Source organism: Chiloscyllium plagiosum, chromosome 1 (assembly GCF_004010195.1).
Source record: "Chiloscyllium plagiosum isolate BGI_BamShark_2017 chromosome 1, ASM401019v2, whole genome shotgun sequence".
In the NCBI taxonomy this organism is placed as follows: domain Eukaryota; kingdom Metazoa; phylum Chordata; class Chondrichthyes; order Orectolobiformes; family Hemiscylliidae; genus Chiloscyllium; species Chiloscyllium plagiosum.
In genome coordinates, this window is record NC_057710.1 from 153,149,273 (window position 1) to 153,169,037 (window position 19,765).

At 38.7% G+C, this 19,765-nt stretch overlaps 1 protein-coding gene across 2 annotated transcripts in view; it reads right to left on the reverse strand.

Moving 5' to 3' along the window:
- Positions 1–19,765, reverse strand: part of lrba (LPS responsive beige-like anchor protein) — an 875,634-nt gene that overhangs the window by 428,698 nt on the left and 427,171 nt on the right. For both annotated transcript variants that reach the window (XM_043699606.1, XM_043699616.1), the window contains exon 37: positions 1,180–1,304. In XM_043699606.1, the coding sequence (XP_043555541.1) occupies positions 1,180–1,304 (125 nt within the window). The remainder of the gene's footprint in view (positions 1–1,179; positions 1,305–19,765) is intronic.

A 19,765-nucleotide genomic window follows, 5' to 3' on the forward strand; every position in this document is an offset into this window, starting at 1 on the left:
ATACTTGTACAACTTGAAATTGGAAGCCACTACAATAATTAATTTCCTAAAAGTATACAGTAAACAAAAAATAATTCCAAACCAATATTTAACAAATCAAATCTGCTTTTAGAATGCTTCAAATAGTGCACCATACTATGTAATGGTCTGATAACTGAATTTCAAAACTTTTAAAATAATTGTTCATGAATAATAACTGAAGTTATTTTGCGACAGAATGCTTCAACAAAAAGAGAACAGCACGTATCTATAAGTATTCTACAAGGGCATTTTTCAGTTTTTATTCAGGTTACTTCTACAAGATAATCAATACTTGTTAATTAGTTTTCATTGCAGTTAAATATGGCCAATTGCACAATCAGGTTAAATAAATCTGCTTCTATAGGAGGAGCAATCAAGATTATTGCTCTTTAAATTATAGTTCTAGTCCAATAATCAGTAGAATATAAACTGGGATTTAGCAAAAGGCTTTTGAGGACTAAAAGATATTTTGGGACAGAGGGCAAACCAAAGATAATGTATATTCATGATTTTCAAGATCACTGCAAGAAAAGAATTAGTTAGCTTAAAAACCAGGAAGACATGCCGTACTTACATGCTTTCTCACAAAGCCTAATTGACTTCGTTTTCTATTGCAAGAATTTTTTTTTCACCAGACAATTGGCCTCACTCTGTTTCACAATAGTTAATTTCTCTATTCTGTGTGGTAAAGGTAGTAGTTTGTTATTTCAATTTCCTCATTCAAATATTAAATTATTTTTCCCAAAAGGAAGCACTTTGTTTTTAAGTGTGTGCGACCCAGATTTCAATCTCTGTCATATTAAATTGTATCTGCAGATCTCTTTATATAGGGGTGAGTCAACATTTAAAGGGCCCAAACTGTTTCTAACCATGTGAAAAGATGGTTAATAAAATACAACTCTGAATCAGGTGTTTTCTGTTTTACCTGCTTTGCTGTTCAATACAGAGAATGATGACACAGCAAACCAAAAGTAAATTCAAACACCTTTGTCTGGTGATGATGATGTGGAACTATTCAGCACTTGTTTACATTTCAAAATAGTTTATTTGACATACAGCATGTGTTGCAGAACAACTTAAATGTTCTTACAAATATAGGACTAATTTTATTATGTATCTACTGCCAAGAAGAAGAAGCCAATTCGCTAGGAAACTAACCGTGTTCAATTGCCGCTTTAAGTGCTGCTTCAGGATGTGTTGATCCAAATAAGTTGCGAACGAATCGGCGGCGGCGCCGCAAGTCATCTTCCCAGTAGTCAAGGCGCCAGAACTCACGAGGGCGACTGCAATGAAACAGAGGCAGCACATATGTTAGCAATTATCAAACAGCATGGTAGCACATAGTGCCGAATAAAGATCTCCTTGTTTGGTTGATCATTTTAGCAGTCTGCAATTTTCAAGTTAGGTTTGTCCTTGAAAATAACAACATCACCTTCTAGACTAAGAAACCCCTTTCCCTTTTCTTCTTGGAAGGTGAAACGAGCACTAAATATATCATTTTGAAATGGATTGCTGACAGTGTGATCATTTTCCCCACACTCTAGTGGCATGTGCTCTGATTTCAGCCTCATTTCAGCCTCAGCAGGACACCTTTAGCTGTGACTGCATTTATAAACCAGAATAGGGAAAAGGCCATTATAAATATGGTATAGCATTACCTATATTAATCAAAGTCTACCCTTTCATCATTTTTCTTCCCAATTTGTGTGTTTTCACACAAGGTCAGTAAATCATACCATATATTCTCAGTCCAAAAAGTGTTAACTTTAATGAACAGTACTGTAACGCGCTTACATGAGAGATAATAAAATATTACTCTATTTAGACGTGCAGAAATTTAATTAAAATAATCTCTTAAAATATTCATTACATTTAGCCCCTGAGGCATTGAATAATACAAGAAATGCATTACCTTTCTTTTACAGATATTTCTAAGATCCATTCTTACACAAAGACAAGGTAATATTTTAAAACATATGATGTTTGTTTTTTTCTCCCTCATTATATTTTAGGAGGCAAAATGTCAAGCACACCTAATTTTATTCAGCAAAATACAATAAAAAGGTAACACTAATCTTTTCATCTGTTCATGTCAAATTGAAAATGTTCTGATACATAGCCTGAAGAATTCCCTATTCCATTTACAGCCTTTTTTTAAGCTCCAAAAAAGCAATATGGGAATATTTAAAAATTATATATACACATGCCCTTCTATTCTGCATCTTAATACAACATCGTTTCTTCCTTCATTTCAATTTATTTGGAATTTTGTACGCAAAACCACCATTTCTATGTACAGAAAGCAGACAACATTGCATTACAGATGAAAGAGTAGCAGTACCAAAGCAGTATTTCAACCACCAGGCTTTAGACATTATCTGGAGCAGGATACACAAATATACAACAGAAGGAGAAGAATTATTTCTAATATACTACATGAGGCACCTCTGGTGTAAAACAATTCATGTAGCAGATATAATCTAAACAAGTGCAAGTATTCAACAAGAAATAGATAATTCTGTGTCAGTATTCTGTATTTCCTAGCAGTAGGTGAATTTATGTTGACAACCTCATCAATGTAATTATATCATTAAATCACATGGCGCAGCTAATTTACTAATATGTGCTTAATCCCATTGTAATGTACAAGGGTTTTTACTATCAGCTATAAGCGAATGTACCAGTTATAATCATCAAATGCATCCTTTATCCTCTCTTTATTTATGCAATATAGTCAATATTTAAGTTAAGAAAAAAAAACAAATACTGCACCAAAAATGATTGTAATCTGAAATAGCTCCATTTCTTTTTTTTTATTTAAAACTGCTTGTTCCTAAAAATGTGAACACAAGGTCTATTACTTGATTTTAGTCACATACGACAGACCGTTATGTGTTTGGCTGCGATAGCTGCAGTGCTCGAACAGGCACTTCATCATTCTGGCTTCCAACATTCATCTATTAAAATTATTATCAAATATCTACTGAGATCCAGGCGTGAATCATAGACTGCACCCAGTCTTCTGGGGAAAGATACAATGAAGGTCTATTCATCAGTGTGGCAATCGGCAGAAGTAATTAGTTCTCAAGACCTGGGTTTCTTACAAAGCTTATTTCACACTCTGCCACAAACAACATATGATAGTGAAAAGCTAATGAAAGCCTGTAAAAATGTGTTAACCTCTCTAGCTATCAATCGTTCTGTTACTTTGTACTAAATATTTTTCATCCAATAAATTATTAATTTCTCATCCATCCTTGACAGTTTTTGACAGAATTATGTGATGCCATTCTTCAAGATAACAACAATTAAAATCACAAAAGGAATCTGCAGTATTCATTTATACACTATTTGTATAATTAGTTCTCCCTCAGCAAGATGCCCCACTCAAGAGTAATCTTGACAGAAAGCTCATGTTGTTCATTTGCTTCTTCATAATATGATCCTCATACTTGCTGAATAACTGCAAATTCGATAGTGCTTCACCGAAATAGAACTCAAACTGCTAGTTTTTATTTCATCACAAAAAATAAGTCATAAATATTAGCCTCTGCTTGAAAGTCAATGATGAAATGAGGTATATTATGTTCAGTGCCTGAGCCTTTTGTGTAAGACTTGGCTTTATAAATGTATGTAATTTACCTCTGATTGATAGCAGTCATTAACTAGATATCAACTCCTGATTCAATATGCTGCACTGCAGTATCTCCCAGAAACCAGTGCTAGTTTGGACACACTGGAATTTTAAGACCTTATAAGAATACTATTCTAAAAACAAATCAATAAATTATTATGCAAAACTTGCATTTTTTTGCACATAAAACCATGTATTTTACATTCAACATTTTGATGTATTTGCAATTGTTTTGTGATGGGTCATCTATTCATGAACATATCATGTCCATGTGTAATAGCTAGACCAGGGAATGTACTTAAATGTTGAAAATCCTGAAATTTGAATACAAAGAAATCGGACAAGCTGTCAAGCAAATATTTATACAAATTAACAATTTACACTTATCACTGATACTCTTAGGGAAATTATGTTGGAATCTCATTTTAACAAGACTTAAAAATAAAATTATTTTACTAGTAAAATCAACCACTTTCCAAAATGAACAAGCAATAATTGTCTATTAAAGTCTCAGCTTGGCCGAGTTATACATAATCATGCCTCTGCCCTGAAAGGTTGGGTTCTCAAACTTCACTCCATAACCTGAGCTGACTCGTGGATGAGACATTGAAATGTCCACCTTTTCTGATGGTCATAAAAAATCCCAGGGGTTAAAACAGCAGATAAATTCCTCTTTCAAAGCCACACTAAATATGATAAGTGAAAAAATTGGTCACTTACATTATTCTTGAGTCTTACTCCAGACATGATACCATCTTTCTTTACCAGCATTACAACTGCTACTTCCTAAAGTACATAAAGCCCTTTGAGACATTTCTGAGGCACAACTAAAAGATGAAAGTGCAATTTTTGAATAATGCTTTCACACATCAGTCTCCCTGTTACATGATTACACGACCTCAAAAGCCCTAAACAGAAGTAACGAAAAGCAAAGGAAGGAAAGGCAATAAAACATGCACTTATATAGCACCTTTCATATCCTTGGGGCATCCCTCAACAATTTAGTCATTGAATTACTTATGATGTTATTGCTGTAATATATGCCAACACATCAGGATATTTGTTCTCATATTTAAAATAGAACAGGACTAGTTTACTGACAAGAAGAAAAAAAGGAAAAATCCCCTACTGTTCTTCAATTATCAGAAGGAATCTTTTAAGTCTGCCTTCACCTCCTCCCTCACCTGAAAATGATAATTTAACACTCAGAACTTCACACAAATCTAAGCCTAAACTTTGTGTTCATGGTTTAGAATGGGGCATGAAACCTTCTGGTTCCAAAATAACACCACTGAGGGAAGGCACACATTTCCATAACAAATAAAACTACAAGCCTTTTTTTAAAATTACTCATGTCAAGTTCCCAAATCACAGCAATATAGGCAGACATTATTGTTTAGCAGACATTTCTTAGGCGGGTGAAAAGGCAATATTCAAAATTGATGAAACGGACAGTAGATTTTAAAGCCAATTTAATATTCAATCATAAATTAAGACAAACAAGATCATAGCTTGAGAAATAAATACCTATGTTATATTTTCTGTAGCATGAAATTTTGAAAAAATGCAACAGTTATTTTAATATTACTGCATTCTGAGCCTCCAGCAAAGTTAACTATATCACAAGCATTTTTGGTATGAACATAAGCATATCTAATGCACAATTACTACCACTACAACTGCTGATATTAAGGCCCTCACAATCACAGATTTCAAATTTGTGCACCTGCTTCATGGCTTGTAAATATTACCATTATCAAGAATAACTATGGAAGAAAATTCTTAATAGCTGATTATGCAAATATGTTATGCCTGTTTGCTGAAGCCAAACACAAAAATGATTTTTAAAAAACTCTAAAGTGGGGACTCTCCTATACTCTCAATTACGCCAATATAAAGTAACTCTCAAATTCAACAGTACCACTCATGCAGAAGTTATTTTCATATTTTATAGCTTATACGTCTTTCATTGAGATGTATTTGTTATAATTATTTTTAAAGTAGAAAATAATGGAACACCTCAAGTCAGTTAGTATTTGAGGAGACAGCAAAAGAGTTAACATTTCATATATAAAGCCTTCATCTGAATATTTTTTAAAACTTGCCTTTAAATCATTCATTGCTACAGAAAATAAAAATGGAATATTTCAGTTGGATGGATTTGTCATTAGCATCAATCAGCAATGTTTTCATTAATGGAATACAATAGGTGTGAATAATGGCAATTAAATCTGCAACTTATGCAAGAAAATTAGGGTAGAGCCACCAATGATACGAGACATCACAACATAACACAAGGAATTTACAATTAAATGACCAGGAAGGTTGGACAACAGAAATTATTTCAAAAACAATTATTATTCACCTTTAATGATTTAGCAACAGTGATATCACATAATTAACAATACTTTCTCAAACTAGGACATCCTAGGAGTACACTATTAATTCATTTCTTTACGCAGTTTTATCTTGCCAGGTTTTCAGCACAAATAATGTGCTTAATTATTTTGAATTTCACTTTGACACACAAATCTGAACATTGACTTATTAATATTGAAAAAGATAATTGTAAAAATACTATATACAATCAGGCAAAGTATAAAAAATCTGTGAATCATTAAAAAGTATTTGAAATAGAGGATTCCATTTCACTCAACATTTCAAGCAATAATGTATTTGCTGGTTGTGCATATACCTTCAAACCAAATGGATTAGTAACTTCATTTTTTTTTTGGTTGTACTTAGGCTTTACTTGCTTTATGTGCACGATGAAACAGATCCATGTAAATAATTAATGCTTGGAATAACAAAATAGTCAGAACAGCTTCATCACATAAAAATATAGCACAAATCTCTTACTCATGAGCAGCACATTCCTGTACATTGCTCCTCCTAAAACCCAAGTAAATTTATATATATGCCACTTCAATGGCAATTCCTATAACACCACATGAGAAAAGGTTTTAATATATATCTACAGGAAGACTCAGAGTACTAAAATTGCTGCACTTAACTGTTCATGCGAAGAGACTCACTGAGCTCCTAATGTAAAAATGTTTAAATTGCTTACAAACTTTAATGGTTCAAATTCTGTTAAAATAATTGTGAGGCGAACACTGTTAACACAAAACATGAAGCAAACTGGGCAGTAATTCTAGTACCCACACATACACATTTTAATCTGGAAATCTGGAACTTGTACTGCCCATAATCCTTGTTGATAGTTTCAGCACTGAATTTCATGCAATGATGTGAACTCAGGGTCTTGCCCACAAATCACCCACTAAAGATGCGATAAAAAGTTAGGCTGGTGCATTCAGCAATGAATTTTTAAACTGCTGCATGAGTGACAGTTCCTGCCAAAAATATGACTGTACAAATAGGGATCTGAATTCTTTAAAAAAATTAATGAGCTATCCAGACCAACAAAATGGTGGGAAATTTGAAATTTGGTTTGGATAAGAAGATGGTGCCCTGATATAATGAGCAGCCAAGCAGGGATGGCACAGTTTAGTTTTGCTGCACCAACTCTGGGGGGGCCGCAATGGTTTGATCCTGGAATTTTGAGGTAGATGGAGACCATCATAGACATCAAGGGGGAATTGAAAGCTCAGTGGGATGAGGTCATAGGGAGATCATGGAGGCATGAGGGGGAGGGGGCTGCATGGGTGCAGAGGGGACAGAGAGAGAGAGATGGTGGTTGCAGAAAGGTCAAAGAGTTGTGGGGAGGAGAAAATCACATGGAAAGATCATGGGGTAGCTGGAGATTGTTATAGTGTTTGATTGTGGTCTTGAGATGGAGTGGACTGGATCCAGCTAGGTATACTGGATCCATTGGGTAGGTACAATGACATTAATCCAGCCGCCCCTCATCTCAGTTTACTATCTGATTAAGCAAGATTGTTTCCTTATGCTCCTGCTACTAAAACTGCAAGTCAATTCCATTCTGGTTGGAGCGCTTAAACAATATTGCGCATATCTGAATGAGAATTGTTCAATTTGATTTGTTCAACAATCTCCGTATTCCTTACCCCACTCCCACGAGCCACAGATCCCATTTCTAACTAAAGCAAACTGAAAGAGAATTTATATTTTTAGTAGATGGAAAACTTAAATTTTCTGATTTGATGTAGCCATAGAGTAAGTCAGAGAAAATAGCTGAAATCAATTCTGGTGATCGAAAATAACAGATAGTGAAATCATGATGCATGAAAATTAGATAATGTGAAATGCCAGATTTGTTGAAGTTGTCAGCCATTCCAGCCAGCAGAATAGGTAGCCTAATAGAAGGATTCCATTGTTGGTATGTTCGAATCAGAGGTTCAGGTATAGTTTCAATCATTTATTGCAACTATCCAAACTGTATACGTCACTTGTTCTGATTCATATCGACCATGACTCTTACCCATGCAGGGCCATTCCTGTGGCTCCAACACAAAGTTTTTGCCCTGAATTAAGCAGTCTCTCTTGCTTAGCAGAGTCTTAGATCTAGCATTGTTGCTCCTGGTGTCATTTCCCAAGTCCAGGAAGATCAGATTTTACCTGGTGCAGCAACTTCTCCCTATTACCAATTCTGCTGTAGTTGCATGAAGGGTTGTCTTATAATCAAATCAGAACTGGGACAGTTGGTATCTAGAAAAGCTGTAGAATGTCTTAGAAAGCCTACCTTCAAAGTTTGAACTGCTCTTTCTGCCTGTCCTTATATTTTGAATACCATTCGACTTCAGAAAATACTCAAATTCCCAGCTGGTAAACAATGGCCTGTTTTCTGTGACAAACACTACTGGAAATCTGTGTATGGCAAAAGATGTGCACAGTTTTTCTATCATCGCCCCTGTTTTGAACACTCTGCACATCCAGCCACTTTGAGTGAGCATCAACAGTGACTAAGAACATTGAGGCCATGAAAGGACCTGCACAGCTGAAAATGTGTTGCTGGAAAAGCGCAGGAGGTCAGGCACCATCCAAGGAGCAGGAGAATCGACGATCATTCCTGAAGAAGGGCTCATGCCTGAAACGTTGATTCTCCTGCCCTTGGATGCTGCCTGACCTGCTGCGCATTTCCAGCAACACATTTTCAGCTCTGATCTCCAGCATCTGCAGTCCTCACTTTCTCCTAAAGGACCTGCACAGTCAACGTGTAAGAAAGAGTTGGATAGAGCTCTTAAGGATAGTGGAATCAAGGGTTATGGGGAAAAGGCAGGAACAGGATACTGATGAGGATCATCAGCCATGATCATAATGATTGGTGGTACTGGCTCAAAGGGCAGAATAGCCTACTCCTGCATCTATTGTCTATTGTAATCGAGTTCAGGGTTTACTCAGCTTTTCCCATGAATGTGGAGAAGCTGCTTGTTATCCATGTTGGCACTCTGGGCACTGCCCCACCAACACGGCGATGTCTGCATCCAATTCTGGCCAGCATGCACAACTTCTTGCAATATGTTCATTTTGAAAACCCCTGGATGACTCTGGTGGACTTCAGCCAGTATCAGACAGCAACCTTTGCTCAGGACAATCACTTTTACTCACCATAAGAAGAGATAAAAACAATGACTGCAGATGCTGAAAACCAGATTCCAGAATAGAGCGGTGCTGGAAAAGCACAGCAGTTCAGACAGCATCAGAGGAGCAAGAAAATCGACGTTTCAAGCAAAAGCCCACAAGATGCCATTCTCTATGTGATCTGGTCTCTCCAAGTTCAAAAAGCTTTCAGTTCTTGTTCCAACAGCCCTTGGGTTTCATCCATCACCACCAGCTGTTGCAGTTTTGCCAGGACCAGACCTTTCTGTGTCCTCAGTATGACATTATCAGCTATGATTGGAAGTATGTCCAGAAAATTTAAAACCATTACAGACTCTTACAGTGGCAGTACCACCTGTGTTGTATCTGCCAATAGGAAGCACCTCAATGCATTCACATTTGCTGCTTGGCTTCCCAAATGGTGTTCAACTTGCAATCATATGCATTTAGTTATCAGAGTGCACCACTAAATTCAGCCTAAAGGTACGGGTGGCACTGCCTTGCCCTCTTTCAATAAGGGTTTGTGGTCCATTATTATTACAAATTTACATCCATAAAGATATTGGTGGAACTTTCTGGCTCCAAATATGACCATTGAATCTCCTTTCTCTATTTGGGCATATTTCAGCTCTGCATTTTCCAAGTCCTGGATGCATACTCTACTGGACATTCCTCTCCATTAGGCCATTTACGAGCTAATACTACCCCAATGGTGAACAGTGAGGCATCGAACATTAATACCAGATCTCATTTGGGATCCTAATGTGCCAACACTTTAGAAGAAGATACCTGTTCTTCCACATCCCTGAAAGTTATGGCTTGGTTACATGACCATTTCCAGAGTTTTTTAAGAGTTGATGTAAAGGTGCCCAGATGGGGGCCAGGTTATGTATGAACTTTCCAGAATAATTCACCAGCCCAAGGAAAGACCGAAACTCCGGTACAGATATGGAAGCTGAGGCAACTTTGATCATCTTCACTTTATCTTCCAACGAGTGTAACCTGATCTTGTCAACTCTGTGGTCCAAGTCAGTCACGTTGGGGCCCCTCAAAGACATGTTTGTCTGCCTGGAAGATACGTCTAAGGACCATGTTCAAGTTGTCTAAGTGCTCTTTATTTGTCTTCCCTGTTATTAGCGTCATCTGGATAAATGGTGATCTGGGCTAAATCGTCTGCTGAAAAATTATACAGGCTGCCAAAACTCAAACTGGCAGTCTCATACATTGATACAAACCCTTATGGGCATTAATTATAACATACTTCTGGGAATCCTCATCTAACAGCAATTGTAAGTGCGCATGACTCAAGTCCAGCTTCACAAAGGACTATCCTTCAGCCAGCTTTGCATATAAATCCTCTATGCGAGAGATTGGTTATTACTCAGCTGTGAAAGTGGTTTACTGTCTGTTTAAAATTCCCACAAAGGTAAACCAACCCATCTGGCTTCATAATCGGTACGACCGGTGCTGCCCATTCCACAAAGTGGACCAGTTTGATCATTTCTTAGCTTTCAATCTTACAATTTCTGCCTCTCCTTTTGCCAGTCACTTTGCCTAATGAAGCAGCAACGCTCTGAAAACTTGAGATTTCAAATAAACCTGCTGGACTATGACCTGGTGTCATGTGTCGATTGACATTGTCCACACCAATCCAATACTGGCACCTGCACATCTTTGTCCATAAGGTAAAGGGCACTGGGCAGTCATTGTAGAATCCTGGAAGTGCTTCCCAGTCAACATGCAAGATGGCCATGACTCCTTTGTTAGTTCCTACACCTTCCTGGAAAACATCCAGATATTTAATTAGGACTTCACTCAGGCCATTTTCTCAACAAAAATGTTGAGCGATTATAGGTGAATCTCTGTCAACCAATTTTGCTCCATCAAGCTTGGGCCTGAGCCTTTTACTACAATCAGTGATAACTGAATCAGTTGCTTCTCATAAGACACCAGAACTTAAATCATGTTCTTAATCTGCTCATGTCGATATTGGCAACCACAATGGCTTGCTATCCCGGATCCTGAAGAAACTTTTAACCATTTGGCCAAGAATTAGCCTTCTTTTGGGACTTTACTGTGGGCTGACCGAGAGTCCCTCTGTTCAGGATAGTCATTAGTGAGGCTATGCAATTGCTTTTACTCAAGTGGTGTTCCCCAAGCTCAGTCAGACTGGCAAGTGTGTCCACTTGCATCAGAATATCCTGTGACTCAGATTCCACGTGCCGCATTTTCCAATGATAAAGTCAGTTGTAGTGCCTATTTGGTTCAGTTGGGCTTCAACTAGTAGGTGCTTTTGCATGGTTGCATCATTAATCCCTCCTCCCTACCTTTTATCTTAGCCTGCTGGACAAACTTTCCACATTCCTGAAGAAGGGCTTATGCCCGAAACGTCGATTCTCCTGTTCCCTGGATGCTGCCTGACCTGCTGCGCTTTTCCAGCAACACATTTTCAGCTCTGATCTCCAGCATCTGCAGTCCTCACTTTCTCCTCATTAATCCCAAATACCAAACAAGCAGTCTCTCAGCATCACATTAAGGGTTAAACCAAAGTCACAATGCTCTGCCAGTCAAACCATCTGCTATCTTAACCTAGTCAAAGGTCCTAATACGGAATCCTCTGGTTCTCGACTTTCCAAATAAAAACAATAGTCTCTCAGAATTAGAGGCGGCTTAGGGTTGTAATATTCCTTGACTAAATCCATCAACTCTTGAAAGGTTTTACCATTTAAGGCCTTAGAGGACGTTAAGCTCCAAATAACCGAAAAAGCTGCAGGTCAACAAGCTGTCAGGAGAATTATTTATTGCTTTTCATCTACCCAGAAAAAAGTAATGCACTTTTTCCACATACCGGGCTCAGTCTTTGACAGCAGGATATAATGAGCCAAGCTTCCCAAATAACAGCATGATGCCAGAAATGCTTACCCCCAACTCAAAGACAACTGTTGCGAATGAATGTTTTCATAGCATGCTTTGCTTTCTTCATCACTGAAATAATTCCACAGAAGTTCATCAGAAAGATGTTGTGAAACTTGAAAGGGTTCAGAAAAGGTTTACAAGGATATTGCCAGGGTTGGAGGCTATGATCTATAGGGAAAGGCTGAACAGGTTGGGGCTGTTTTCTCTGGAGTATCAGAGGCTGAGGGGTGACCTTATAGAGGTTTACAAAATTATGAGGGGCATGGATAGGGTAATAGACAAAGTCTTTTCCCTGGGGTGGGGGAATCCAGAACTAGACGGCATAGGTTTAGGGTGAGAGGGGAAAAGATATAAAAAAACCTAAGGGGCAACTTCTTCCACACAGAGGAATGAGCTGCCAGAGGAAATGGTGGAGGCTGGTACAATTGCAATATTCAAAAGGCATTTGGATGGGTATATGAATAGGAAGGATTTGGAGGGATATGGGCCGGGTGCTAGCAGGTGGGACTAGATTGGGTTGGGAGATTGATTAGATTAGCTTACTTACAGTGTGGAAACAGGCTCTTCAGCCCAACAAGTCCACACCGACCCGCCGAAGCTCAACCCACCCAGACCCATTACCCTACATTTACCCCTTCACCTAACTTAGCAATTTAGCAGGTCGATTAACCTAACCTGCACATTTATGGACTGTGGGAGGAAACCGGAGCACCCTAGGAAACCCATGCAGACACAGGGAGAATGTGTAAACTCCACACAGACAGTCACCTGAGGCGGGAATTGAACCCGGATCTCTGGTGCTGTGAGGCAGCAGTGCTAACCACTGTGCCACCGTGCTGCCCATATATGGGTGGGTATGACTACAGTTTCCATGCTGTATATCTTTATGACTCTAAGTCAACCTTTATTTACATGTGGATACTTATAGGAGGATATCTGGAATGATGTTCTCCTTCTACCAAGATGTGATTTGTATTTTCTCAACATTATCCTAGCATACTCGGGATCGTATGTCTGAAGGGACCTAACTGACACTGCTTTCATGTTATCCAAATATTCTAGGAGTGAGAGTATGCGATGGGTGAACTGGTTTGAACTACAACTCAAGCTCACTTTGACTGTCTTCCTTAGCATCAAGATAGATTTTTTCTCATCACTGAATGTCTACCAGCTCAACCTGTCACAGTTATAAAGGTCACTTTGGTTTGAGTGCATTACTGAATTTTTTTAACCAGCATTGTGTATGCCAATGTCAGAACAATATGTGGGAGAGGGTGATGTGGTACTGGGCTGTATTAATGTAAGCTACCTGAGTTTGTTTCATGTGGGTTGGTATTGCTTCCATGGGACAGTCGGCCATGATTTTAAATCTGCATTTTTCATCGATTGGATGATGGCAAATAATTGTGGAAATGTCGGTAGTAACTCTCCAATTTGATCACAAACATTTTTCCCTGTACCATGACAACATCTAGGAGTGATCTGTGGTATCAAACACTATACCCTTCCTGAATGACCCTGACACTTTCTAACCAACAGACCTCTCTAGATGGGATGGAGGCAGTGAGCAATAGTACAGCTAATGCCAATAGTACAGTCAATATTAGGCAAATACACACACATAAATCTCAAATTGGATAATGCTAGACCCCACTTTTCTCAGGAAGCTAGTATTGGAGATTCAAGAGAGAAACTCATCTTAGTTCACCTGACTCAAAATACCCCATGTATGTTCCAGGATCCAAAAGTACGAGAAACAATTTCAAGCAACCCTCCCAAAAGCAAGATGCCCTTTCCATCTAAGATCTTGAAGTGGATGTAAAACAGTTGCTCAGTGGCTAGCATGCTTCTTCACAGTGCCAGGAACCCAAGTTTGATTCCAGTCTTGGGTTACTGCCTCTATGGAGTTTGCACGTTCTCCCTGTGTCTACGTGGGTTTCCACTGGGTGCTCCAGTTTCCTACCATAAGGGCTTGTTTTGGAGCGGATGCTATTCAGAGGGTCAGTGCAGTCTCAATGAGCAAAAGGGCCTCTTTCTGCACTGTAGGGATTCTACTTTTCTATGATTCGACTTGACTTTCCAAGACCATTGCCAGGTTGAGTCAGATCTCAGTTGATCTGGAGCTGTTCACTCTGGGCCTTTTGTTATTCCTGTGAAATCTTCTTCAGGTGGGAGCTTGTGTGTACGCAATTTACTCCTGTAGATGAACCATTCCCAAAAATTACCTTTTGGCATCTTATAAATCCAGACTTGGAAAGGTATAGTGATGTCTCCTGTCTCTTAATATGGTTCACTATGACTTGACATAATTGGTCGCCTCCTATTCATGATATAGACAGTGGAAACAAGCTTTTCGGTCCATTGAGCCCACACCAACCTTCCAAAGAGCATCCCATCCAGACCCATCCTCCTGCCCTAATCTTGAACCCTGCATTCCCATAGCTCATCCACCTAGCTTGCACATCCCTAGACACTATGGGCAATTTAGAATTGCCAATCCATCTAACTGTACATCTTTGTATTGAGGGAGGAAACTGAAGCATTCAAAGGAAACCCGCACAGTCACAGGGAGAATGTGTAAGCTTCACACAGACAGTCACCCAACAATGGAACCAAACATGGGTCCCTGGCACTGTCAGGCAGCAGTTCTAACCACTGAGCCACTTCCTTTTTAATGACAGATCTAAATCTGATAGAGACCGAGACTCCTATGTCTACAAACAAATTGGACTCCCGGCCCATCATCAAAGCATTAATAAATATTCTTGTCTCCCTCGTCACTCAACACAAGGTGCAGCACTAATTAATTACAATCTAAACTCGAGTCATCTCTTGGACCTCCTCCCTGATCATAAACTGAGATCCATTTGGAAGGTGAAGTAGACCCTGTTGCTTCCTACTATTTTTACCAACATTTAGCCTTCACATTTCCCAACTTCTTATAGGTGAGCCAGGTTTTCTTCACTGTCTCGTTCCTTCATTTCCAAGCCATATGTCCTTTCTGTTTGCATCTACAACACTGAAGTGCTGAGACCAGCATTGCTGCTGGTGTCACCTGTGACACAACAGAAACTGTAGCTGATTCCAAGGCCCATCTCATGACATTAGATAATTTCCTTATACAGATAGACCTAAATGACAAATTTTCTGATGTCTCAGGTTGAGTTCTTCCCTTAAAGGTTTTCAGGAATATCTGATCAATTCTCTAGTGGTTATTTATCCTTCCAAATGAAGCTTATGCATCAACATTCCATTTTGCATACTCAATGTCACACTGATCCTTCTTTTATACTAGACAAGTTGCTATGTATGCCCCACCACCCCCAAGAAAAAAAACCCTTGTTCCTATTCAAATAATCTCCTTTTTTCACACCTGCACTCTGAGCCCACTTTCTATTCTAATATTTATTGCCTAACTGTCGTCAGACCTCTAAGTATTTAATTTTATCAATATTTTGACATCTTTGGGATGCACGGAGTGGAGTTCTTCCATTTCCTCTACTCTTTCCCAGAATCTGCTGTTTGGACCGTTTGGTTCAAATCTGGATAGATCATTCAAGATAATTTATCATCTGGGATACTAATATGCTGCTTTGGTGACAATATTTTCTGTTCCATCTTTTTTAATTCTCTTCTTGCTCAACTACCACCAGAGGTCGTACAACGATTTACTGTTGTTAGCTTCATTGTAGGGCAGAGGGGTGCAATATTTCCAACCCTCATCCCAACCCCAACGCTTGGCAGCTTTTCTTTCCAAATCTCCTTGTCTGTGTCATTAATGTCACTGTTACTATTGTCATGTTTGTTATCCTTTGGTTGTGCGGCCCTATCTTTGTTGATGTTTCCCTTTGATCCTGAGCATATCTTCATACTTTCTGACAGAAGTTCAGTTATATATTTGTAACAATTATCTTTTTTCCTTTCTTTCTTTGTCCCTTCCACCATGTGGGAAGTACAACAGCAATGACTGATGATTCACTGGAAAATGGTCTCATCCACATCCCTAACGTGCATGTGACATTTTTCAACATGGATGAAACCGACAAGCTCACTCTGATGTTTAAAGATGAAACGTGTGATGGTGGAAAACTGTCGGAGAAATTAGCTCAATAAAGCAGAGACCACACAAGCCAGATTGGGTGAAATTGACAAGCTGTTTATTGCAAGCGCTGGAAGAGAAATTGACTAAGCTGACACTGTGCAGATAGATCAGGGGTTCTCTTCCTCGAACTGAGAATGAAGCCAAGTTTTATAGGAATCTTGTACAATAAAGTTTAATTAAAATGGGGAAAGATACAATGCATTTGGAAATTAAGTAATCCAGTTATAATGATGAGAATTGAAAAACAGTTATCGGAAGAATGTCCTGATTATCGATACAATGTTACATCCTGACAGTATCAATGAGTTCTTGATGGGATCAGGAGAATCCAGCTGCAGGTAAGTGAGAATGTCTCTTTTGAAACATTAAGGTGCTTCCATTGTTCCTGTCCTGGAAGCAAGGTCCTTTGGTGCCTCTCCATCTGACCTGTCCTTTGTGTGGCTTTGGTACTGCTGTGTTATCAGACTGTCCTCAAGACCTTGAGACAGCTGTGTTGACCGGGTCCAGGAAGCTTAATGTTAGGGTGTTTTGGGAAGTGTATTCCCTTGTCTGCAAATGACTATGGTTCTGCCCGATTTCACTTGTCAGCCTATTTGGTCAATGCAAAGGCATTCTGGGTGTTTCTGGTATAGCTTGGCCAAGTTTGATTTCCTGTGTTCTGTGTGGGCATACTGTGGGTAGGCAGGGTGGCAGATTTTTTCCCAGAAAAGCAAAGCAAGGAACATGAGATGGCACTGTAACACTGCCACTTCTAGTGATTAGAAAGTCCCAAGAAGTCCATTGCTTTGAAAATTAAAAGTGCAAGGCTATCAAAACTGGAGGGATGATCGCCAACATTTTTGCAGCATGGATCAGGCAAGTGGACGAAAAGGTATCAATGGAAGAAGATGATGATCAATAACAGCCCTTTGCACTCTGACATAGCTGGCCTCAGGAATATCAAGCTGATGTTCTTGTCTCCCAGCTCCATGGCCAACTTCCAGCCAATGGATCAAGAAAACCCACTATGAAAAACAGGTTATCTCCCACCATCGATAAGAAGCATAAGTAAAACTCAACTGTTCTGTAGGCCATCTTCATGAAGAAGGCACAGAGGATGGGGACAAATATTTAACTGCCAACTGCTTATGCAATACTGGATTGAATAAGTTACAACTGCGCAAGACACAAAGAAAGAGGAGCAGCAGAGTGGGACCAACTCACCAGATGACAAGGCTCCTTTTGCTCACTGGAAATTCTAGCAAAGACTATGGAAATTTACTCCAAACTGAACACATTGCTGCTCAATGGAACTAACAGCTGAGGCAGATGCAGCATGTTCTATAATCAAAGAGTTTATGAAAACCAATGACCAAAAATAGTCCAAGATATGCCCATCCATTCGCCTGTCTTTTCCCTGCCTGAAGCTGGAACAAGCATAGATGCTCTGAGATTTGCACAAGAGCATAAAATCAAAGAAAAGATGTTAGAGAGTATTGACAACATGGTAGACTATATTGCACTTGACTCAAGACAGAGCACCAACCAGAAAAAGATTACTATATTTTTCCAGAGCTAACTCTCAATATTTTCAATGCTTTTCACTGCACAAGGCCATTGTAAGATGTTAACAAACTAAAATCTACTGATATTTTCACATATTTACTGTGTCTCTATTTTAATTTGAATTCTTTGACGTGGAGTGCATTGTGGGTAAAACCGGGTTGCTTGCAGCTTTTCAGGCAATCGCAAAGCTTCACTTAATGCATATTTGTAGGAGGAGCCACTACTATCAAGTACTTATTCTTACTTTATACACAAAACTCATCATTTACATAATTTTGTTACTTTCTTAAAGATGGAGTCTATTTTGGCAAAACTTTGTCCAAGATAATTTAAATATTTATTTTAAAAAACTTTTATTTTAAAATAAACAATTGTGTGAACTGTAGGGAGCTTGTGTCAGAGTTCCTAAAATTCAACTTTAGAATATAAATTTATTGTCACCTGTACTTTTACATGAAAAATACAGTGAAAAGTTTTCTAAGTCACCACACCATTCCGGGAAAGTGAGAACGACTGACAATGATAGCATTGTTGCCCTCCCTGTTCGAAACACTGAATAGCTAGTGCACTTCAGAAAGCGTTTAGGAGACAACTGGAATTAGGTATAAGTTAGACGAGGTCAGTATCGCAGCTTGCCTTTTGAGAAAGGACACCAGTGGACAGTTTGGCTTTTAATGAGAATCCAATGGTATAAAGTTTACTTGTTCAATAAACTGAATTTTCAGATTCATTTCAACATCAAATTCAAATTTTTAAAATGCCATGATGGAATTTAAAAGCAAACTCTCTACATTATTAGTACAAATATCTACATTATTGGTCCAATAACAGAACCACCATATTATTGTACTGAAAGTAGTTCACAAGCAAGAGTGGTGACTTTAATTTGGTATAACTGTTTTTGGGTTCATGATTTGGATTAACTCTCAAGTTAAGCTGAAGTTGCAGCACCATTTCTTCTCAATAAGCCAGTCAATAGTGCAAATAAAAACCGATTTGTTGATTTATATTCTCTTGTTCATAGAATGTGGGTATCGGTGACAAGGGCAGTACTTTTTACCCATCCCTAATTGTTATTAAGGCGGTGGTGAGCACTATTTTGAACTGCTGCAATCTGTGTAATGAAGGTACAAATCTAAGGGAGTTCCAGGCCTTACCCAATTACACTGAAGAGGGAGTGACACAAGTCCACGTCAGCTTACAGGTGATGGTGCTGCCATGTATCTGTTGCCATTGTCCTTCCAGATGATAAAGGTTGTGGGTTTGTAAGGTGTTATTGGAGGAATCTTGGTGAGTGGCCTTCATGCATCTTGTGTACAGTAAACACTACTATTAGTGTGTGCCAGTCATGATGAGAGTGAATGTTTAAAATGGTACATCGGATGCTAATCAAGCCAGCTTTGTCTGTATGATGTCGAGCTCCTCAGTGCTGTTGCAGCTACATTGATCTGGACAATCAGATGGTATTTCATCAAATTCCTGATTTGTGTCTTGTAACTGCTGGACAGAACTTGGGGAGTTATGCAAAAATCTAAACCTCTTAGCCACAGTATTTATATGACTGGCCCAGTTCAGTTTCTGGTCAACAATAACATTCAAAGTTGGCATTGAGGGAATTTAGCAACAGTAATGTCATTAAACACCCAGTCAAGACAGTCAGAACTTTGCATGTTTGAGATGCGCATTGCCTTGCACTTTTGTGGCGTAATTATTACTCTCCAATTATCAGCCCGAGCCTGAATATTGTCTTGGTTTCTTCATGTATTTGGATACATGTTTATGAAGCAGGTGAATATGGTTGGGTCAAGACCACTACACTGTTGTCTGGGACTGAGACAATTGATCTCCAATGACCATAAGCATCTTCCTTTATGCTAAGTATCACTCCAACTAGTGGTGAACTGTGTTAAGGTCTTTATGCCATATTTGGTTAAATGTGGCCTGGATGTCAAGCTTTTTTTATCCAAGTTTGGACAAGGCTGAAATGAGGTCAGGTATTACTTTGTTGTGGAGAATTTCAAATC